The sequence below is a fragment of the Orcinus orca genome, chromosome 13 (genome assembly GCF_937001465.1).
Source record: "Orcinus orca chromosome 13, mOrcOrc1.1, whole genome shotgun sequence".
Classification (NCBI taxonomy): domain Eukaryota; kingdom Metazoa; phylum Chordata; class Mammalia; order Artiodactyla; family Delphinidae; genus Orcinus; species Orcinus orca.
Genome location: NC_064571.1, coordinates 65268582 through 65292970, shown reverse-complemented (window position 1 = coordinate 65292970; position 24389 = coordinate 65268582). Strand labels below are relative to the sequence as shown.

Sequence of the window (24389 nt, the reverse complement as noted above, 5' to 3'; positions counted from 1 at the left end):
GGGTAAATTACTGAAAAAGAATTGAAGACCTTCACGCCATGACACTTTTCAATCAGGGGGGTCAGCAAACTTCTCCTCTAAAGGGCCAGATAGTATATGAATGTGTGGTGCTATTTTCCAATAAAACTTTATTTATAATAATGGGCAGTGGTGGGCTGACCCCTGCTTTAGACTATCACAGGCCTTAGTGCTTTTAAACTCAGAGTGTTAAACTTGAACCTATAGAAGGAATTCCAAGAAGCTTCATTGTGACTCCCAGATTACAGCCAAGTATTTGCCCCTCATCAGTGACCAGTGGAATTAATAGGTACAGATTCTCAGCTCATTGCTTAAATTTTTAAGCTCATCTGGTTTTCTCTACAGGGATATTAATGAGTGACCTTTTACTAGAGGTCAGTTTGAATCACATAATGAAAATTCTAAATTAATTAGAAACCAGATAGTTTATAGACCTCCTTTACATGAATGATTAAAAACTCACTTTTAAAGCACCACTTCTAAGTTTCTTTTTACTCTCTTGCTCATAGATATTGATGAATGCCAGCACCGTCATCTCTGCAGTAATGGGCAGTGCAGGAACACGGAGGGCTCCTTCCGCTGTGTTTGTGACCAGGGTTACAGAGCGTCTGCCCTTGGAGACCATTGTGAAGGTGAGAATTGCTCTTGATTGCAGAATCATAAAATGTGAGAATCAGGATCAGGGAAATCTGGACATCATCCTGGCCTCTGTCCTTGACCCCATACTTTTGACTTCACAGTTGAGGACATGAGGTCCCTGCAAGATATTTTCCCCATGGTCACACAAATAGTGCCAAGAAGTGCATAGAATCAAGGTTTTCCTTACACTACTCAGAGCAGGTATGCCAGAAGAATTATGCCAGCTAAATGAATAAAGAATCAGTTTAACTTTTCTCAGCTGTGGATGGTTTATCCTGGGTGTATAGTTCTGTATAGCATCCATTGGGATGCAGGACCAGTGGTACCAACGATCCAAGTAAGTAAAGACAAGTTAATTTTCCAGAAAAATGTAAAGTTTTTAAAGCCAGACTTTAATTCAATTTTGAGCTTTTCACATAAAATATGTCTTCAAGATAACCCATGTGTACAGCGTTTGTGAGCTGTTAACCACTTTCACTACCTGCCTTGGCTCAGAACCCCTTTGGGTGGTCAGAGCTGCTGAAGCTGCCTGTCACCAGCCTATCACTTGTGAATTCTCTGTGTTCACTGTGTGTTTTTCCCACTCATCTGCTGATTTGCTGCATTTAGACCCTGTCAGTTATGAAAGCAGAAATGTGAACATGGCAGGGTTTGCCTCACATGGTGAGGTGGTGTCTGCTTGAGAGTCTGAACCCCACCTTTGATAGAAGAGAATGAGCTTTTCAGTGATTGGTTTTGTGGCACATACTTCAGTGGCCCCAGATACTTTTGGACTTTTCAGTCCCATTGGTTGGGAAAGATCAACTGTATTGTATCCTTCTCTTCTGACCAGAGAACTTGGCTCAGTCACAACCTGTCTGGAGGGCAATTGGTACCGTTTCAGAGGTGTTAAAATGTACATTATTGTTGAATCAGTGGGTCATCTTCTAGGATTTTATCCTAAGGTAATAATGTTTTTCAAAGGGTTAATACAACCAGTGAAAAGTTGTAATCAACATACCTATTGAAAAAATAGGCAAATGATCAAGTGATAAGTCATAATAACAATAATAATTGGTTGTCTGAAAACTATGGATGGGGAACTCTCCAATATATGGGTAAATGTTGAAGATTCAACATAGTGGCAATGCAAGATGGAAGAGGCAGTCGTGTTTCTGGGAGCCAGTCATGGAAGAATCTATTCTAGAAGTAAGTAGGTGGTAGGGCACATGCTAAGGCACTGAAAACCTACACTGACCACCAGTATGTTTTTTGCCCTAATTCCTGGCCTAGCCAAGAGGATAACCAGGCCATTGACTAAGTCTTGGGTAATGGGTGCTTATTATAGGACATGTTCCTCTATTTTGGCTGTTTTAATATGTAACCATTTCACCAGAAGTCCAATATTTTTATTCTAAAACCATCCATTTCATGAAAAGCCAAATAAAAACGTTTCCCCAGCTTCCTTGGTGTTATTAATATATATGTTCCATAAGAAAGCTTCTTTTTAAGTATATAATCAGACTCTTTTCTCTTCAAGTCAGGACTAATTTCCCTAGTGTCTTAGGTTATAAATAGGACTGGAGTCCAGTCAGTTAATTCAGAGCTCCCTTTGAAACGATATTAGCACTTCAGCCTGCTAATTCCCAACTAGCACTGTTTCTGACCCTTCCCAGTCTTATGCAGCTGTAATTAACTGAGCTGTGACGGCTCACTTACCTTTCACAGCTGTGGGAGGAAGAGCCCTCTTTCTTGTTGGCATTTCTATTTACATGTGTAATTTTCCTCTTCTAACTCTGGCAGAGACTTGTTTTCTTACAGCGTTATCCTGCAGTCCGGCTGGCCTTCTCGTGGAGTCAGAATCCCAAGCATTGTGCTGATTTCTGTGGGCAACGTATGCCAGCACACTCAGTAGCCACTCAGTCTGTGATTCTGGGTGGCCTCAGTTGTCCTGGTTATTAGAGGTCTTGGCATCTCAGCCTTCAAAGGCTCTGCCTCTGACTTGTTTTCCCTCCAGGCACAGTCTCTGCTTCCATGCCTACCTTGGCACCTTCCCCAGCCCCTTGCTGTGGTTGCTCCATGCTAGTCCCTTACAAAGCCTGAGAAGAAGATTCATGATTTACTCTGTCTTCCTATGACCCTTCTCTGTTGGTCATTTCTTTGCAGACCAAATCGAAAAAGGGAAGAAGTGCTAGTATTTCTTACCTTCTGACATTTCTTTCCAAGTCAGAGTCATCCATTTATTCATTTATGCATTCATTCAACAAAAATTTGAGTGTCAAGGATGTGCCAGGCACTGTTCTAGGTGCAGAATGTACAGCAATAAACCAAACAGACAAAAAGTCCTGCCCTCATGGAGCTTACATTTTAGTGAGGGAGATAACAATAAAAATGATACTAAATAAACTATATAGTTTGTTAAATGGCAGTAAATGTTAAGGGGAAAATTAAAGTGGGGTGCATGGGGGGTGCGGAGGGAGGGAGGGAGAGTGATGGTCTTAAATAAGTAGGCAAGCAGAGGTTAGCCTGAGATGATGACATTTGATTATTTCTGGGGGAGTGTTCCATGAAAAGGCTTTGTGGAGGAGATTAAGAGCTTGACTTGGGCATTTTCAGTTTGTGTTGCCTACAGTGGGTATCCACATGAAGATATCCGAAAGACAGTTGGACCTATGTGTTTGGAATTCAGGGGTGAGTTCTGAGCTGGGATACATCAGCATGTAGACTGTTTAAAGCCATGAAGCTGGATGGGATCGCCAAGGGAGTGAATGTAGCTAGAAGAGAGAAGTTGTTCAAAGACTGAGTTCTTGTCCCTCATTTATTTAGAAGTGAGGAGGTGATAAGGAACAAGCAGAGGGGATTGAGAAAAAGTGGCAAGTGAAGGAGCAAAACCAGAATCCAAGAGAACATTTCAAAGAGGGCGTGATGAGCTTGTGTCAAACATTGCTGCTAGGCAAGATGAGGACCAAAAGTTGACCATGGCATCTAGTCAGGTGGAGGTCCTTGGTGACTGCCAAAGCAGTCTCAGTGGAGAGGTGACCACGACTGACTGTTGCTATCCTTAAAGCCGGATGGCCAACTCCTAGAAGAAATTCCTCTTTCATATCACCCTAGTCGGTGGTGTCAGACAATCCCACATTGGGGTCTCTTAATATTCCACCTACTCTTTTTTTTGCTTTTGAAGATAGAGATCTTGCAAAATTTTTAAACTAAACCAGACTCTAACATAGTGCACTGGGTTTTAAAATCTGTACAATTATTTATAAACATTTTTAAAATGCTTCCTTTTACTCTCATATACATTATTTCTCTTAGATTTTGGAAAGTGAATGAAAATTATTTTAGGATAGGGTGAACAAAGCTGACACGTTTCCATTATGCTGAGGCACATATATTGGTAATAGTGTTGTTCCTGAAATTCATATCCTCAGGATTCTACTTGCTCTATTTTGAATTGAGATTTTTCACATAATGCTAATGATCAAATGTGCCTTTTCTTATTTTGTTGTCTCAATGTCCGAAAGAGCAAAGAAAGAAAGGTAAATCTAAAAATGGACCTCCAACTCAACACCTGTTGGAATGGCTGTGGAGCTATTAGAATAAATATGGAACAGTTGGAACTCTCTTACCTTGCTGGTGGGAATGTAACATGATACAGCCACATTAGAAACTTCAAAAGTGAAACCTACTATGTGACCCAGCCATTCTATTCCTAGGAATTTACTCAAGGAAAATGAAAGCATATATGCACACAAAGACTTAAACATGAATGTTTATCAAAACTTCATTCATAATAGCAAAACTGTAAAGAGTCCAAATACTCATTATAGGTGAAGGGTAAACAAATCGTGGTACATTCATACAATAGAACACTACTCAGCAATAATGAGGAGAGAGCCATTGATACACATGACAGCCTGGATGACTCTCAAAAACACTATGCTGAGCAGAAGAAGCCAAACAGAACAGGGGTACAAGTAACCTTTTGGGGCAATGGAAATGCCTATACCTTTTTGGTAATGATTGGTCCAGGTTATTCCTTCAGTACATGGTTTTTTTTTGTTTTGTTTTGTTTTGGGGGGCTGCATTGGGTCTTTGTTGCTGTGTGCAGGCTTTCTCTAGTTGCGGTGAGCAGGGGCTACTCTTCGTTGCAGTGCACGGGCTTCTATTGTGGTGGCTTCTCTTGTTGCAGAGCACAGGCTCTAGGCACGTGGGCTTCAGTAGTTGCAGCACGCGGGCTCAGTAGTTGTGGCTCATGGGCTGTAGAGCGCAGGCTCAGTAGTTGTGGCGCATGGGCTTAGTTGCTCCATGGCATGTGGGATCTTCCCAGACCAGGGCTCGAACCCGTGTCCCCTGCATTGGCAGGCGGATTCTTAACTGCTGTGCCACCAGGGAAGCCCCTTTAGTACATGTTTTATGACAAAGATCCATAAACAGTAGACTAGAATATCCCCATTTGGCTCAACCACTTCAAAATCATGAAATAAGCAGAGAGTTGGGGCTCAAGAATTATTTTCACAGAATTTATATCTAAAAACCTTTTCTCAATTAAATTTGGTTCCACTTTCAGGAATCTTGATCTACCAAAGGTCAGTTAATCAGTGAATAAAACCTTTGTTGGCATAGTCAGGCTTTGCAGGAGACACTTAGTCCTCCGTGCTGTTATCTTTCTTAATTGTGCATGATGGTTCCTTTACGGATTCTTTCACAGAAATTATAACACCCAAGGCATTAGATTAACAGGAATGGAGATTTTAAGGTCAGACTGGAAAAAGAGACTAAGGAAAATGTCACCAAGCTTTATGTTTGTCACTACAGAATGACATTCTGACAAAGGTGTGTCATTAATTCCTTAAAAAACATTGCATTTGCAATGATGTTAAGAATCCAGCAGTGGATCCTTACAGATATAAATTGATTCAGAAATGCCTGTGCCTTGATTGTGATGGTGGTCACAAGAATGTGTCTACATTTGTCAAAACTCATTGAACTGGACTCTTAGACACATTCGTTTTATGTAAATTATACTTCAGTGAAGTTGGAGAAACACACTAAAGAAGAAGTGATAAATCACTTTAGTTGTGACGGAGTCACATCAGCATTGTTTTACATTTTAGGATCTAGTATTCAGAAACACTTTAAAAATGGGTCAACCTCATAATAATTTATTTTGATAGAATGAAATTATAAGGTGCTTCTCTTTTATCTGCCCCATGAATGGTACGGAAGGCAGTTAATTAGTTGCTTGGGTTCTGTGAGGAATATTTAATTCCTGTGCCCACATTTTCAACCAGACAGCGAGGAGAATAAGGCAGCAACAGTCTCCATATTCACTTCTTCCTGGACCTCCTCATGTATTTTAGCAGCAATCATAATTATTAGCAAGAAATGCCATAACATGCCAAATTTCTGAGAAAACAAAGAAGGTTTTGTTCTTTAGGTTTCTTCAGTGCTAATAATTTGAATCCTACACATACAACAGAATCGGGGCTCATGGAGTGTGTTAGGAATAATGAGCTCTGACTAGGAGTAAATGAGGTAATAAACAGCCCTAGTGAAAGATCTGCCTCGAGTTCATGCAGCAAGGGGGGGTCATTAATTGTCTTACATGCTCACAGTCAAGACCCATTATTGGTTACATAAACCATTTTTAGTTGCATATTTGTTATAAGTACATACGTTAGAAAAAATCCAGGCAACATTATACCTGTTTATGATAACTGCTGAGTAAGTGACTTTTGATTTTGTTGACTCCCTTGCCCGCCAAAAGCTCTTCTTCCCGCTCTGCCACTTTCCACCCTGCTGTCAAGGCTCCAAGTAAGTTCCTTATGTTACCCAGGCTACCTTTGACCTCTGTAGTGTTTCTTCTCTAAATTCATGTGACACTGGAAGTTGGTTTTAGTCTTTTGACAAATATCTTTTTTGACAATTCTTATGTTAAATTATTTTGAACTTATAAAGCAACTCAATATTTTTGTGTTTTTTCTTATTAATATAATTTGGGTTTTTTGGTACAATCATTTTCCTTTGGAGGCAGGGAGCATGCCAAGTACTTTAAAAATCTTTCCTGTAATGCATAATATAGGATCTTGTATAAATAGATGCTCAAGATATTCTTATTTGAGGAATAATTTTATTCTCTATCATCACGGAGAATTTAACCAAGTAAATTACTGTTTGCTATAGAATCTTTACTTTCCTCTTTGAATTGATTTTATTTGATGTTAAAACTTGTTTATTTATTGTGCAAAGCTAAAATCCTTTCAAAATATTTCATTTCTCAAAAACTCTAAAAGGTAAACGTCATCCATTTAAAATCATGCGTTATGAGAGATGTAAAATAGTGTTCATTTATGAGTCTGGTGTGTAAACATAAGGAAGATGTTTTTCTAAATACATTTTGTTTTGTCAATTGACTTGTAGATATCAACGAGTGCTTGGAGGACAATAGTGTTTGCCAGGGAGGAGACTGCATTAATACTGAAGGGTCCTATGATTGTACTTGTCCGGATGGATTCCAGCTAAATGACAATAAAGGATGTCAAGGTACTTCTCTCTCCATCTTCTGAATTATAATTTACATTATTGTTCAGTTCTGCGTTGCTTCCTGATGATAGTCTGCGGTTTTACCACTTTATATGTAAGTGAGCTATGCCAGTTTGTATTTGTATAATATTTTTCTTGAGTCTACATCAAGTACAGGAAGTTCTCGCTTTGCATTGCACCATGTTAACTGAAACTCATGTGTTTTGGAACTGTGTCCTAGCTTTGTGTGCTTCTGTGGTAACTGAGATCACCTGTACTTTGCTGTTCCTTCCATGGGCCAACCTTGGTACTTGATTCTAAATTATCTTCTAGCTTTTTTATCTCCTTCATGGGTCTATTTAATTTTGTCCCGTAGCTGATATGTATCTGCTTTTTTTTTTTTCTTCCTGATCCCTGTTTTTATCCAGTATCCAGCTTCTCCTCTCCCCCAAAAACCTCACTAATGTTTTGGTCACAATTATAGAGGACAGGATTTTATGTTTTTTTCAAAGTGCTGTCATGTTTAATCTCCTAAACAGCAGTCCTCCTCCCCTTATCTGTGGTTTCACCTTCTGCAGTTTGTTACCCACAGTCAGCTGCAGTCAGAAAATATTAGGTGGAAAATTCCAGAAACAATTCACAAGTTTTAAATTGCTCACTGTTCTAAGTAGTGTAATGAAATCTCATTCCATCCCATTTCATCCCACCCGGAGCATGTATCATCCCTTTGTCCAACGTGTCTCATCTGTTAGTCACTTAGTAGCCATCTCCGTCGTCAGATCCACTGTCGAGGTATCACAGTTCCTGTGTTCCAGTAACTCTTATTTTACCTAATAATAGTTCCAGAGCACAAGGGTAGTGATTCAGCAATTTGGATATACCAAAAAGAAGCCATAAAGGTGCTTTTTTTTTTAAATGAAGAGGTGAAAGTTCTTGACTTACTAAGGAAAGAAAAAAAATCATGTGTTGAGGTTGCTAAGGTCTATGGTAAGGACGAAGAGGGAAAAAGAAATTTGTTCTAGCTTTGTTGTCACCCCTCAAACTGCAAAAGTTACGGCCACAGTGCATAAGTCCTTAGTTAAGATGAAAAAGGCATTAAATATGTACAATAAGATAATGGAAAGAGAGAGAAATTACATTCACATAACTTTTATTACAGTATACTGTTATAATTCTATTTTTAGTTAGTGTTGTTAATCTCTTACTGTGCAATTATACTTTACATGCAATTGTACATGCAATTGTAACCCCATGCAAAGTTACAATTATACTTTATTATATGTATGTATAAGAAAAAAGTAGTATATATACGGTTCAGGCCCATCCATGGTTTCAGGTATCCACCGGAGGTCTTATAATGTATCCCCTGGGGGTAAGGGAGGACTGACTGTACAGTGGACACAAGGTACTAATAAGAACACAGCACCAATCACAGCACAGCTTTAACTGAATACCTACTATGTGCCAGTTGCTGAATTACCTTACTTAATTTGTAAAGAATTGAAGAGGCAACTTTTCTTTTATCCATTTTGTGCATGAGTAACTGAAGCTCAGAGAAGTTAATTAGCATGTTCCTCACTAATAAGTAATTGAACTGAGATTTGAACCCAAGATCTTTCCCCACTATTTTCTCTACATTGCCGTGCCAATTATTGTTACACTTATAGCCACAGGAAGGAAGACAATGAGATTCAGTGAATTTTTTTTTTTCCCAGTGTAACACATTGAGTTATTGTTGATGCTGAGGTTAAAAAATCAGATTGTCTAGATCATTTGTTCCATCATTTTTAGCTACACCTAACTGCCCCACAAGTTTTCCTATAATTATTAGTCTTAATAAATCCATGCCTTTTTTCCCATTGAAAACTCAAACTTACCTGTACTCTTATTTATTTCTAATACTGGATAAATTTTTTTTTCTCATTGTTCCTCTGCCATTATGGAACTCTGTAGTGTATTCCAAAGTACATATAAATAAAAGCTTGTTGGAGTCATTTTTTAATCCATTGCTACTGGACATGTATGACTTTTTTGTTCTCGATTGTCATAAATTATATCCCTCTCACGTGTCCCAAATCACAGTATTCTTAGAAGGGAATATGGTGTCTATTCTCTTAGTTGTGAATATTATACTCTGTGTATCATTATCTACACTCAGCTTTGTGTCCCTGAGATACAAAAGACATGGGCCTTTGCCTTACTGATCCCGAGATTTAAATATACTGCAGTTTGTACCTCATTTGATATCATATATTTATTTACCTTCAAGGTGAATTTAAATTTTTCAGTATTTCCAATACAGAAATTAAATGTGCTTGGATTTAATGTAGTTGAGAAGAAAGGTTTGAATTATAAATTTATGTGACAATATTTCCATTTGGGGTCTTTTACATCTTAATAAAATCTTGATTTATATAAAAATGCCAAGAGATACCCCCCCAAACCACCTGAATCCTGTTTTTATTACAGACATTTGGGCTTAGAAGTAATATTTTTTCTGTTTCCTCTTGTCACAAATTTTTGACCAAATAGAGGTAAAACCAAGCCTTGTATAAAGAGACCATGATTTCATATTGCAAATTATATGCACTTCTAGAGTTAAAGTGCATAAAACTCATTTAGCCATCTGAGTAATTAATTATACTGTCTTCTCTCCGTATATTAAATTTGTGTTTGTGATTTGATAGGAACTCATATGTGACTGCTCCAAACATATGTTTTATTGACTATAAATCATTATTAAATTGACTTTGTTCTCAGTCACGTCGGTGATTCCTGATTTCCAGAATAAATTAATGTCTGCTTGAAAAACTGATATCCAAACGAATGAAAAATATTCCTGAAGCGGGATAGAGACCATTTAAAAAATACTATCTGTGAATATGCTCCGTCACCCACCTTCTCTGATTAGAGTCTGTTTATAATACCATGTGCACTCACCTTGTTTTGAATCATCTCTCTTTGCCACATCACTGGAGGCAACTTTGTGATCCTTCGCTCTGCCTGAAGTTAGTAGCCTACTTCTATCTAATCCCATGATCGTGTCAGCATTCTGTACATGGGTGTAGATTTCAGAGTTTGTTTTAATGCTGAAAACATAATTGATGACAATGTGAATAACCGTGGAACATATTTGAATAATAATGCATGATAGGCATAAACTTTAAGCCTCACCTAATAATCTGAAGATAGTTCCATATTCAGGAAGGCATTTTCAATTGAAAGTGTAAGAATCTCTTCCCCCAGCAAAGTTAACGATGTCATACAGACAGCATGGAAATTCTATGTTAATACTCTCTTTAGGAATGTGGCAGCATACATTTGATCTTCAGAACACACTCAGTTTCACGTTTTGACTTACACGTGCCAAATTGTGAATTTCTGTGGAATCTTGGACCTATGAAAGAAACCCAACTTAAATATAGTCTGGCTTTCAGCAGAGTTACTAGCAGCATAGTTTAGAAATGCCTCAATAAGTGCAACCCAAATTGAATGCATATGTTTCTCTGGTTCCAGATATTTGTGTTGTTCTTTCTTGGTGGTTTCCTGGAAAAAAGTCTGGGAGTTCATCTTCAGTTCCTGTCATCAGACTTTTTAGACAGTTATTTGTTAATCAGTGACTTCTCTTTAAGCAAGAAGTTTATGCCCATTCTTCCCCATGCAAAGTTGCAAAAGTCTGACAGCTTTTATAGGGCCATATTGAGTCACAGATAAAATAAGGAGGTGGTCTCGGATAACCTCTAGGGCTCTACAAGATGGATATCGACCTGGGACTTGATCTCCAGGCCAGTGGAAGTTTATGGCACTTTGTTGCCCAGGTAGAGGGCAACAGATTCTAGGCAGCAGATTGGAAAGAAAGAATGGAGCTAACGGGTAAAAGAAGGTCAGAGTTCAAGAAAGATCACAACCTAAGGTATTATCAGTAGGTAGTGAGGAAACACAGAGGATACCAGAGATTTTATAAAAGAAGTGACGAATTTCACAGAGTGGAATCATGTTGAGAAATAGTAAAGTAGGAAATGATTCATTGCTCTTCCTTGAAATATTTTAGTGACAATTAGAAGAATGGGAGAATTGTTAAGAAAATGAGTGATTCCTATTTGATTTCTTAGTTGGGTTCAGCAGTAGATAAGCCAGTTAGCCTGAAATATATGGCAGAAGGAAGGGTAAAAAGTTCAGGCTTAATACAGAGATGGCTAAATCAGTAATATTGCCGGAATTCCTATTACACAGTGAGATCAACAGGGCAAAAAGAAGAGCCCCAGGAGATCCTGGATACGGGGAAAGGGATGACTCTCTGGAGGAGGTGAGCTGCCGGGTTGGTGGCTAAGCATGTTCTAGAGGTCACTAGGAAGGTCCCATCATCTGTACCTTTCCCATGTTCCCATTAAGCTTTACAGTTATTCATGTTGGTTCCTGCCTCCCCTGTGAGCTTCATAATGGCAAGGGCCTCTTCCTACTCAGCCTTCTCATAGGAAGCCTTCAGCCAAAGTTTTTAATTGAATTAAAGATGGATTTTTAAGAGGATATGTTGAGGACCTCTTTAGCAAGAGATAAAGAGGAGGACCTAGGAGACTTCAGAAAGATAGGAAAATGACCTTAGTAGGGCTAGCGCCTGGATGGTGCCAAGGACCTGTGATACTTTTTATGACCCCCAATTAACTAAGAGAGCCTCAATCAATCACTCTTCAGTTATTAGAGAATGAACAAAACTGTGACATTTTTTGGTGGGCAAACATTCATAGTACACTGTTCACTTGCTGTGCTAGGAGTTGGGGACTCAGAGTTAAAATACGCAGTTCTCCTTAAGAAGCAGTCAGTGCAAGAGGGACACAGATGAGACAAACAGCAGTTAAAATGCAGTGCGCATAGGCAGTTGCATGTGTCAGCACCATTGTGAATAGGTGAACCATTCTCCATGATTCCTTATGTTGTCCACTGTGGGCACTCTTAGCCAGTATAACTAGGATTAGTTTGAAAGAACACTGCATTTACACCAAATACCTCAGGCATTATCAGTGTTTAGGAGTGATCATCACCCTGGCTACAGGGAGCATAATCATTCTTCATTGAGGGTAAGCAGAGTATGAGATGGTCAACACAACTACAGCATGATTTGTTCATGCTCTTGGTTGTGTTGGGTACTACATTAAATAGCGCCTGATGCTCATTCACTAATTTCATCATCACAGAGCTGTGCCAATATTAAGACTTTGCCTTGTATAAAAGGCCTTTTTCTTGTACTTTATTTCTTGTATCCATTTTCAGTGAAATATAGATTGTAGTCTATTTCATTTGTATATTCAGACATCTGAGAAGTGCCATTTTTGAGCCAAACACTGTAAGACACGTCCAGCCTTGCCCTTAAGAAGTTCACGTCCCAGGGATGGATAGGGCATGGACGTGGGGAGACGTACAGGCCACAGGAGAGTTGTCTGCATGGTGGTGGGAGGGGACAAAGGACAGCACAGTATTCACACTGAAGAATATTTCACAGAGGATTTATTTGATTGTAGACCCTCAAGCCTCCAATATGTCTTTTAAAAAAAAGGGTACCTTTGGGTTGAAACTATGAAACTGCTTTTTTTAATTTTAGGTTGAAAGTGGTTTGAACATTGGCTAGTTCCTGTGATTCATCCTAAGTAGTTTCTCTCCGCTGACAGTCCAACTTGTCTTGTGGTCTGGTGTGCGTACAGACTGAATAGTTGTACCATCAAAGAAGTGTCTGACCATGTTGCAATAGATTTTTCTTCCTGTATGTCTGGTATCATAAGAAAACAAAACAGATTTTTTTCAAGTATGTGGAACTCTTCTCGATTCCAGATATTAATGAATGTGAACAGCCTGGACTCTGTGGTCCTCATGGAGAGTGTCTCAACACAGACGGTTCTTTTCACTGCGTCTGCGAGCAGGGTTTCTCAATCTCTGCAGATGGACATACATGTGAAGGTAAGACAAACCATAAGACATCACATAATTATTGCATGATAAAGCAGAGAGGAGATCACTCTCTATTTCAATAGGCAAAGGCTCTGAGACACTGAAAGACACGCATGATTTAAGGCCTTAGAACATGTAGGCACCAAGATGACCCCTACCCGAAATCACAGCTCGGGGTGGCTGGGATTTACAAACAGGATAAACGGCCATTATGATGGTGAAAATACTCACAGGTGATTCCACTACTGGTACTGAATTAACAAGTCAAAATGTGTGGGAGGTGATGATTTTAGGTGCGCATGGGGGACCTAAAGGAAAACGGGGACAACATCCTGATGTAACTCGAGATTCTGCCAGTTTTGATTATGCTTCATATAGACCATCTGAATCATTCTGTTTATAAAAATGCCTTGCTTGATTTTTTTCTCTGCACCACTGTCAGCAGAGATTTTCCAGAGTTATTCCTCTAATATCCTTAGCTCTAAGCCAGTATATTTTCTTATCTATCAGTATTTGTTATGTCCTAAAAGCTAATTAACTTGTAAGATGTTAAGATAACACTGTGGGCTTCCCATTGGCAACCTCTGTATGTTTGCAGGGATACAGCACTGGTTATATTCATAAGATTTATATCTTGATGACTTATTATAGTTTGATAAATTGAGGAATAATTCATCTGAACCTTTATAAAAGTAAACCGAGAAGATTCCTATAATCATAATTTTAATCCATCCCTTTGTGAATCTAGGTTATCAAAACCCAGCTATGTTTTAAAGAAGTATGAAGGTTTTGTTCTGGGCCTATGATAGGATCCAAATGCTTTGCTCTAAAAAATAGTGCAGCAGGAAGTGTGTGCTCTCCTTACCCATACCACAGTGGAATCAAGCCAAGGAACGGCAACCAGGTTCATCTGAAACTAATTATTATATTGGGAAGAATAAACTGATCTTATAAAAAGCAGGAGATTGTTGAAATTGCTCTCTTGCTGAGCAGACAAAACATTGATACCAGATTTGGTTTCAAGTGAAAGAGAGAGAGTGCAGGGTGGGGTTTAAACAAGCAGATTCTGAGGGGTTTGAAAGTGATCAAAAGTGGGGAAATGGAGAAAAACATAAAGATGGCCATGAGAGGTTTACTCCATGATTCAGTGGTTCAAGTTTTAATTAGTTTTATATTTAGAGCTCTTAAGAAAGACAGGGCATGAATGCATACATTCTGGGGGGATCACGGTATTCCCTGGTGGAGGGAACAGGGTGCTAGCCCATCTGAGTCACGGACGAAATGAATTTGCAGAATGCACATTTCCCTGCCTTCTAGAAAGGTGCAGGTTTGCTTCTTCAGCTAGCTCTAAAACATGGTTAGTAAGGGCTTCCTTTGCTGAAAAATGGTCCCAGTTACAACTGCCAATAGCTGTGCCATGCAAAAACTATATTCAGAAAAAATGTAAGTCACCTCAAGGGCTCACCAGTCAAAGCCATTGCTCCAGAAGACTATACCAATATAAGCATATTCCATTTATTTTTTCTTTTGTACTTTATAATTTGTCTTTAATTCTGTATCTTTTAAAATCCTGATTTCTGCAACTCCAGAGTTACATAATCATTCTAATTTAGTTGCAGTTCTAATTTTGTGAGTCATTTACTTGGCAGAGATTTTCATTTTAAAATGTGTTTTTAGAAAACTTCCAGTGCTTTGTAAATTACTGTACTTTAGTATACTGTCTTTGACACTTGTTTCATATTTTTTACTCCAGAATCTGGATAGTTTTACAAAAGTAAAAAAGTAGATAATTTAGAATATTGTTCTGATATATGGCAGTATAACTAGAAAGCTCCCTAATTATTAGGCATGTTAATCTCTTTTTAGAATAAGCTTTGCAAGATTTTCATTTTTTGTGGTCTTAATCCAATATATTAAACTGGTCCAAATTTTCTGTTGTTGGACTTAGTCTGAAACTTGTGACAGTAGCAGTATGTCCTGATTCTACCTTTGGCGGTGGTGTAGGACGAAGCTAGTCCATGCGATGGGAATTTATCTATGGAGGTGATGTGCATAGGACTTGAATTAACATTGAGAAGTGGCTGGCACCCTTATTTCATGCCCATCTACCAGCTTACTTCCGAACTTCTAATTAAAGCAGTTGAAGCCACCTGGATGTGTGAGGGCTGGCATAGCCTGCTTTAAGCAGGGCTGAAGGAATCCCACCCAGATGAGGGAAGGAGGGCCCTTCCCTGATTTCCTATGACTTGGAGAGCTGTCAGCATCTCTGCACAGTTATTGAACCACAACGAAGAGGTGTACTCTTCAGCATGAACTGTCTCAGGTATCAAGTAGCATGGCCGATTCTTTGGAAATACACACAGCACCACTGGCTCCTTCCTTTCCCTTATGTATGTGCCGCTCTGGGAGCACGTATGTGGGAGAGGATGGAGAAGCATCTTGTTTTTCCCACGTGAGATAAAGAAGAACAACAGTGTCATTTGAAGTTTGAGTGGAGTGGGAAGGAAGTGATGGGTGAGCAGCTATTTATTTATTTATTCATTCCCTCAGCAGTGACAGAGTGCCTGTCTTATGCCAGGCACCATAACCGTTCCGAGGGCAAGACACACACTGTTCTTGTCCACATGGAGCCTACATTCTAGGAAGGGATTCAGGGATCAATAAGTAAATAGTACATATAGAAAATTACGTTGGTGTAGTTAAATAATATAACATGGTTATACTTCATGGATATAAATAAGTGCAGGGTATGGCATGCCATATATAATTTATAATGCACAGGGTTTTTTTCCCCAAGTCCTACATGTGGATGTCAGTAAACTGCAGGGGAGCAGGACCCTTCTGGTTTACTTCCACCTCGGTAGTTCTCGGTAATTCTTTCTTTTCTTCTCATAACTGCAGTTCATCTTTTCCTGCCACCTCCTGCACCCTCTAGCCAGAGCTTTTATTTTGTGTAGGAAAACAAAGGAAATTTTTCTTCTTTCATTCAGCTCACTGTTTTATATTTCAATTTATCTTATCGATTTGTTTTAAAAAGTTACACTTCTTTGGCTCCTTTATTTTTCCCCACTTGTTAAATTGCAGCGTTTTAATTCTTAGGAATAATATGTATCATCCCGTTTATAAGCTGACTCAGGGTTTGGTTTCTTCATCATCAGAAGGATGTGAGTGAGTGGAAAGAAGAATAGGGAAACCTGTGACTGTATCCTCAGTGTCACCTTGTCTGTCCCCTGACTCCCATAGAGAAATGCCTCCTGGTCTCTGACTTGGCATCACTCCATCCATGTGCCTCTGGGCAGGCTGCTCTTGGCCAGGAATGGCTGTGCTCTCCCAGTTGGGTGTCCAGGTTGACTGAGACCTTGTATGACAACAAGTAGAACTGGGGACATTGGGCATCTCTAGACCCCACTGTGCTTTCTATTTCTAGTCTGTTCACATAATAGACTGGGCACACTGGTCTAGCAGGGACCTCAGAGGAGCCCGGCAACACAGAGGGAGCGTTGGTGACTTACGGAACCTGCTTAGTCATGGCTGATTAGGCCTCCAAACCGTGACCAAAATAACTCCCTAAAGCCCTGTCCTTTAGAAAGAAGCCTCATTCATTCATCCGTTTGACAAATATTTATTACGTGTGTGCTAGGTACTGGCCACTCCTCTAGGAACTGAGGCTGTGTCAGTGAACCAAAAAAGATCCCCAGTTTCTTGAAGGGAATAAACTAATAAGCAAACTATGTAATATGCTAGACAGTGATAAGCCCCATGAAAAAGAGTGGAGTAATGGGGTTCTGAGGTCTAGAGTGAAGAATGGAAGCTGGTACAATACAGACTAGGGTAGTCACAATGGGCTGTTCTGCCTCTGTAATGTGGGTTAATGAAAGTAATACTAAAATTGTGTCTGAGTAACAGATAAAGCCATATCAAGTGCCTTTCTTTTTCAAACTGATCATCTCCTGGCTAAGTGATAATAGCCTGTCAATAAATAGACAAGAGGACATGAGCTTATCTGCTAAAGGCCTTTCTCCAATTACCAACATGAGTTCTGTTGTCCGGACAGGGGAATAAAAACTCAGAGTACAACACCAAGAGCAAACCCTCACGTGAATTCTCGGCTTTGGGTGATCATGACGTGTCAGTGTAGGTTCATCAGTTGTAACAAATGGAGCCCTCTGGTGGGGGATGTTGACAGTGGGTGACGCTAGGGGAGGGTTTTGGGAAAACAAGGGGAATCTGGAAACTTTCTGTGAAATTTTACTGTGAACCTGAAACTGCTCTTTAAAGTCTGTTTTTAAAAATCAGGCCTTCCTGGCATTACCTGTTTTTCATCAGAAAAAAACCAAAAAATCAAAACCTTTAAGTTCAAGTCTATATTCGACTGCTATCTTTTTCTCCCCTGAATTTTGTTGTTTGTTTCTCACTTTTCAAAATAATACCCCCGATGGAGTATGTGATCAGGAACTTCTCTCATATTCAAAACAACTCTCATATTGATTTAAAAATTGAGAACTATAGGATTGGAAGGGGACTTCTTAGCACATCTAGGCTGAACTCTGAATCCCAAAGCACTCAAATCAAGCTGTAAAGGCTCTAATCCTGTAACCTATTTAGATATCTACTATAAACCACTTCTTGCTAACTCATTCATCTGGAAGGGAAAACACAACAAATGCAAGTGGTAAGATGGCTAGTTTCTTGAAGTTGACTGAGAACAGTGATATCAGAAAGATTAAAAGAAGTTGGGCCCAACTCTTAGGCCAATTTTGTGTTCGCTGGGAACCAGAAAATACAGTAAAGGCAACCTTTGCCAAATCAAAGAAATAAAAACGAACTGGGAGCTAGTGTGGTTTTGTTTTCAGACTTTGAGGTACATTTTCTATGAACAGTGTAGAAAGAAAGTATAAAACCATTGTTGACAACACTCCAAGGCAGTTGGTGGTTTTGTGGCATGGAGATAGAACTTTATGTCTATCACCGAAGAGAAAATATTTTTGAAAATGACTTAGCCAAGTAGGACATTGAAGTACCCTGACACAATAATATATTACATCTGGCTGCTTGGCGCAAAGATTTTTAGGGTTTTTTTTTTTTTAGTACTTTTAGAGTTGGAAACTGAAAAGCCCAGTAAGAGAACACAGCCGGAGTGTTGCTTTTCTAAAGACAGGGAATTCAGCTTAACAGGATCCTTTCCCTCCCTTGTGTAAAAAAGGATCAGACAACATTCCAGGTAAGGAAGGGAAGTGGCCTCTTGCTGTAAAGGCTACTGTTCTTCACACTCACTCCTCCTGTGAATGTACTTCTGCAGAAGTGAATGAAATGGATGATCAAATCATTAGGGAGAGAGCTGAGGAAATCTTGCTGGAATAAACTGCTTTTGGACCTGGAATACATATTTTCCATGCATTGTTTGATTGTCCTCCATATATGAACATTTTTATAAAGAAATTCATAATGGTAGCAAAAAAAAATTCAAGAGCTCTTCCTAAGCCTTTTATCGCTGCTGACCTTTTAAAACCCCAGAGCTATGGAAAATCATCTGTTATTAGAAGAAGTGAACACTTTTCCTTGCAGCCAAAAAAATAGACATGAAACTGCCAGAAAGGGAAGTCTGTGAATAGGCGGGCTGCCCCTCACACTTCCTACTGTGGCCCCCCCTCCCCCAGCTCATGTCTGGGGCACCGAGAGCTTCCTGCATCTACTTTGACCAGTCTTTTGATGTCATCAACAACCCAAGTTCTTGAGAGATCATGGAAGGTTGTTGTGAATAATATTTTTATACTTTAGACCTACATTGTAATGCTTAATATATCGATTCCAGAAGCAGTTACTTTTTAGGCACCTAACAGAGAATATCATATGGTTGTCTTGGACGCCCAGTGTGAGTGGACCGGAGATACTTCACATGTCTGATTTCATGACTTTATTAAAACAACAGCAGTAATAGTAATAGCCAGCGTTCACTGAGTTCTTGTTAGGAGCCAGGCACTATGCTAAGCGTGTTGTACCCATTTTCTCTTTTAATCTTCACAACAAACCTATAGGTAGGTTAAGTACTAATTGGTATGCTTTTGGCGGCTATGAGCAGCTTACTATAAAGAAATTTATTATACTAATAAGAAGTGCAGAGATTGTCACCTCTCATCTACTGTAGATCTTTATTTAACGTCACCTTCTCAGTAAGCCCTTTTTTTTCTCTTTTTTTTTTAAGTATAGTTGACTTACAATGTTGTGTTAATTATTGCTGTACAGCAAAGTGATTCAGTCATACATATATATATACATTCTTTTTCATATTCTTTTCCATTATGGTTTATCATAGGATATTGAATATAGTTCCCTGCGATATACAGTAGGACCTTGTTGTTTATCCATTCTATATATAATAGTTTGTATCTGCTAATCCCAAACTGCCAATCCATCCCTTTCCCACCCTCCTCCTGCTAGGCAACCACCAGTCTATTCTCTATGTCCCTGATTCTATTTCTCTTTCATAGGCAGGTTCATTTGTGTCATATTTTTGATTCCACATATAAGTGATATCATGCGGTATTTGTCTTTCTCTTTCTGACTTACGTCACTTAGTATGATAATCTCCAGTTGCATCCATGTTGGTGCAAATGGCATTCTTTTGTTCTTTTTTATGGCTGAGTAGTATTCCATTGTATGTATGTACCACATCTTCTTTACCCATTCATCTGTCAGTAAGCCCTTTTCTAACCACCCTTTCTCACCTTCACTCACCCCCAACATTCCCGTTCCCTGTTTTTTTTTTAAACTACTTTATTCTCCTTCTATGTCTTATCTATTATTTATTGTCCGACCCCCCTGGTAGACTCTAAGGCTGATAAGACAGGAATCTTCATCTGTTTTGTTCACTACTTTGTGCCATTAGTTAGGGCCCAATAAATACTTTGTGAACGAATGAAGGGATGATGAACTGTCTGTAACTCATCCTGGACTGTCAGGAAACAGACATAATTGAGTGTGTTGTGCACTTCTGCGAAGGCTTCCCTTTTTTTTTGAGGATTTCATTCCCTAAAGCACACCCTGCTTAGTATTTGGTGCAGCAGTGGTTAAGACGTTAGGCTGTGGAGTCTGAGTATACATGGGCTTGAACTCTTGCTCCAGCACTTCCAAGCTGTGTGGACTTGAGTAAGATGCTCACGTGCCTCAGTTCCCCACTGCATGATGAGGATAAAATACAGCACCTAGATAGAGTTTGTTGGGAGAGGTAAGTATGTTGATATGTGTTGGCAAGTATCAACTTAGAATGCAGCCTGGCCCCTAGAACATGCTCGATGAATGTGAATTGTTAGTATTTTAGCACTTCTTACATGGGCACTCTAGTTATTGCTGTTTGTTTCCCTTAATATGTGGGCACCTAAAAGGAAGGGGACATTTAACATCTATTTATTTTTATATGATCTGTGCTTAGCAAATATACAACACACAGTTGTATTGTTTGTGAATTAAATTGTCTGATACTTCTAAGTCCAGGTCTGGATATAAACAAATTACTATATTTTTTCCATTTTTAAACCCCCAATTTTATTAAAGTCATGTAGAATACGGTACAGTAACTCATTTATACATAATTTGCTTTAAATTCCTCACCTTTTGTGTTCCCTAAGCATTACATGTGACTAACTTTCCCCATTCACCTCTGAGGTATTTCAAGTTTTTAAGTGTGTGATGTGTCAATTGCCAGTAAACTGATCACTCATGCAAATGCTTATTTGCATTTAAGTATTGACACTGTTATTTCTAGAGGTACACTGTCTATCTTCTGTGGTCTCATAACTAGTCTTTCTTGGCCTCCTGTTTGAATATAGAAAGAGAAAAATTAGAATAGTGAAAAAAAATGGGAATTTTTTTGGCTGATCTCATATTGCCTCTGGGGCCCAAGTGTCAAAAAGATGAATCTGGGGTTTGATGTATTTGGCCTGTGCTTAGCGTTTTCTCCCAGTCTCACTGGCAGCACCTCTTAGTGTAAGAGACACTATATGAAAAGGGAAAATGTACAGCATGACTCTGAAGTTAGAATGAGATATTTTTTAGAAAAGCTCAGGTGTTAAAATATAAAACCATTAAATGAATGCAGAGATAATCCAAACGGTTATAAATTGACCTGATAAGACAAAACATTGCGTTTTAAAAACTGATACAAGGTAAAAACACACAGAGTATCTTTTTCAAGTAATTGTGGCAGAAGAAATGTGCAATTGGAGTTCAGGATATTTTCCACGAATATCTAAAGAACTTTTTCTTAATGGCATGGAATTTATTCAAAATGGAGAATTTATTCAAACACTCCACTTTTTGTGATATTCCATTATATGATGGTAAACGAGGGTTATTCTTTACCTTTGGGAGTAGAAAAGTGTTTTTCAAAAGATTTCATCCAGTTTCTTCTCTTTAAATTTTTAGAAATTTTTTTTCTGTGGCAAATTCAAATCCTTCTCATTCAGTTTCCCAGTTTTTATATAACATTTTTTCAGTCCATCGTGGGAAGAAATAGGAAGAAAATGGCTTTTTAAGTTCAGAAATCACTTTGATTCTCTTTCTCTAGAAAGAAGCATGGATGATTTATTGTGTTTACAAGTTTTGCTTTTGTGAAAAGAAGTGTTTGGTGTCTCATTAAAAATATACTACCTTTTCAACTTAACTCAGAGTTTTTCCTTTAAATGTCACAGATACTCAGTTTTGGATTTTCACCGATAATACGAGGTTTTATCGTAATTGAACAAACATCTGGTGCTTGCAGTGGCTTCCCCAGGCAGCGCCTCTTCCCTCCACCTGTGTCTCCGTTTTCTGAGGGGAAAGATCTGTACCCAGTGCAAACTGCAGGCTTTCAGAGCTGTTTAATGACACAGATGCCCTTTGCAGCTACAGAACCTGAGGAGAAGTGAGACAGACCACTTTCCCCATTTTCTTAGTCTTTCACTGCATGAGTTTGTTAATACGGTTTGGAATGTGAAAGCCAAAACACTCTTCTGAAGTTTTTTCTAAAGCAGTTGACCTAAAATTATTTCATTCATGAGGATTTTCATCCTTGGCCTTATTTTGAATAATAGAGATAATCTTCTGTACATTTATTCCACTTCCTTGTCTTCAAAAGCCAAATGGAAATGAGAAGGGACATAATTTAAATACTTGAAAAATTCTTAGGACTTTTTGGGGTCTTTAAAAAAACCACAAAATTTAAAAACTCATTAATTTTATATTTTACCCTCATGTAGAAGAATATTTACTAGCTGTATTAATTTTAAACTTATGAAAGGGCATGTGGGGTAGAGAAAGAGAGAACCAGGAGCCCACTCTCAGCAGTTCAGATGCACGTGGGAGGGAGTGTTGCCAGTAAGGGCCTGGGGAGCTGTACTGATCCAGATCAATCATCATTAATGCTTAATAGTCAAATATGACCTCCCTTTGCACATCACATGTTTCTGTTTAAATATTCATGATTCCTAAAACCCTATATCCTGGAACATTAGGATTCCAGTCTGTTCTGAACATAGAGCAATGCTGTTATAATTCTAAGAAAATGATTTAAAAATTCATTCCATAGTAATTCTCCATCACCTTCTACGAGACAAAAAATAGTAGCATAGTCTGGACAGTATTCAAATGATTCCCTTGACTTGCAGTGGGTCACATAGAAATGTTAAAATTTTAAGAAAAGATGTATTGTGTTACATCGGTTCTCTTATTTTCACCTGTATTCCTACTTAAGAAAAAACAAAAAGAAAAATAATGACTTCATTTGCATATGGAAGGAATTTAAGTGTCAGAGTATTTGAATGGCTTACAATGGACGGGTAGCGAGTGGTGACCAGGATTGCTACTTAGAGTCCCTTAATATTTTAGTCTAATAAGTATATATCTCTTACCAAGGAGAAAGGGAGACAGAATGAGCTTTTGAATGTGTAAGATGGTCTTTAACCAGGAAATATAGCAGTGTGGATTGGCTTTTATTTTTTTTTAAGTAAATTTTTTAAATTGCTTAAAATATATAAAGAAAAGTGCATCAGTCATAAGGGTACTTTTGATAAACTTTTACAGAGTGAGCACACTTGGTAATGAGCCCCTTGAATGCTTTCTCAAGCTTCTTCCTGATTGTTACCCATCCCCCTGCCCAATACCCGTACACAGCAGTAACCACCATTTTGTCTTCATTACCATGGCTCTGTTTTGCCTGTTTTTGAACATTGTATCAGTGGAATTATGTAGTAGGTATTCATTTGTGTCTGGCTTATTTCATTCAACATTATGCTTATAAACTTCACCTGTGTTATATGTAGCAGTACTTCATCTTCAGTGCTGTACAGTATTTCATTGTATGAATATACTACAATTATGTATCCATTCTACTGTTGATGGCCATTTGGATTTCTTCAAGTTTGGGACTGTTGTAAATAAAGCCTTAGTAATCTTGAACATACCTTTTGGTGGATGTAATCACTAATTTCTGTTGGATATTACCTGGTAGTGTAATTTATAGGTCATAGAACATATGTATGTCTCATTTTCATAAATACAGCCAGTTTTTCAGACTACCAGTTTACACTGCCACCAGTTAAGTTTGAGACTTCCAGTGCCACATCTTGTCAACAGTTGGAATTGTCAGTCCTTTTAAAGGTTAGCCATGCTGAGTAATGGTATCTCACTGTGGTGTCAATTTGCATTTCCCTTGTGAGGACTGATGTGCAACAACTTTTCATACCTTTATATTGGCTCTTTCAGAATTGTTTCATTTGTCTACTTCTGTATAACAAACCTCTTCAAAAGGAGGTACCCTACACAACAATTCTCTCCATGGTAACTTCAGTTGAACCCAAGTTCTTAATTTTAATGAAGTCCAGTGTTTTCATTATTTCATTTGAGATCAGTACTTGTTGTGTCCATAATCTTTGCAAACCCTGAAGTCATTATGATACCTTTTATATTTTCTTCTGAAAGCTTTATTTTATATTTTACATTTGGAATCTGTCCTTGCCATGAAATTGATTTTTGCATATGGTGCGAAATAGAGGTCAAGATTTATTGGGTTGGCCAAAAAGATCGTTTGGGTCATGGCGCCATCTTCTGGAAAAAGCCGAACGAATTTTTTGGCCAACTCAATACTTTTTTCCTATGTCCATTTGGGTCGTGGCTGTTTGAGAAGAGCAGCCTTTCCCCACTGATCTGCACTGGTAACTCTGTTATGAAGCATGTGGTCAAATATATATGGGTCTATTTCTTCCTCATTCTATCCATAGGTTTACTTATCTACCCTTGCTCCAATAGCATACTCT

At 38.6% G+C, this 24389-nt stretch overlaps 1 protein-coding gene across 17 annotated transcripts in view; it reads left to right on the top strand.

Moving 5' to 3' along the window:
* The window catches only part of LTBP1 (latent transforming growth factor beta binding protein 1), a 423263-nt gene that overhangs the window by 330534 nt on the left and 68340 nt on the right, over positions 1-24389 (top strand). For all 17 annotated transcript variants that reach the window (XM_033425264.2, XM_033425268.2, XM_033425269.2 and 14 more), the window contains 3 exons: positions 528-650; positions 7060-7182; positions 12985-13110. In XM_033425264.2, the coding sequence (XP_033281155.2) occupies positions 528-650; positions 7060-7182; positions 12985-13110 (372 nt within the window). The remainder of the gene's footprint in view (positions 1-527; positions 651-7059; positions 7183-12984; positions 13111-24389) is intronic.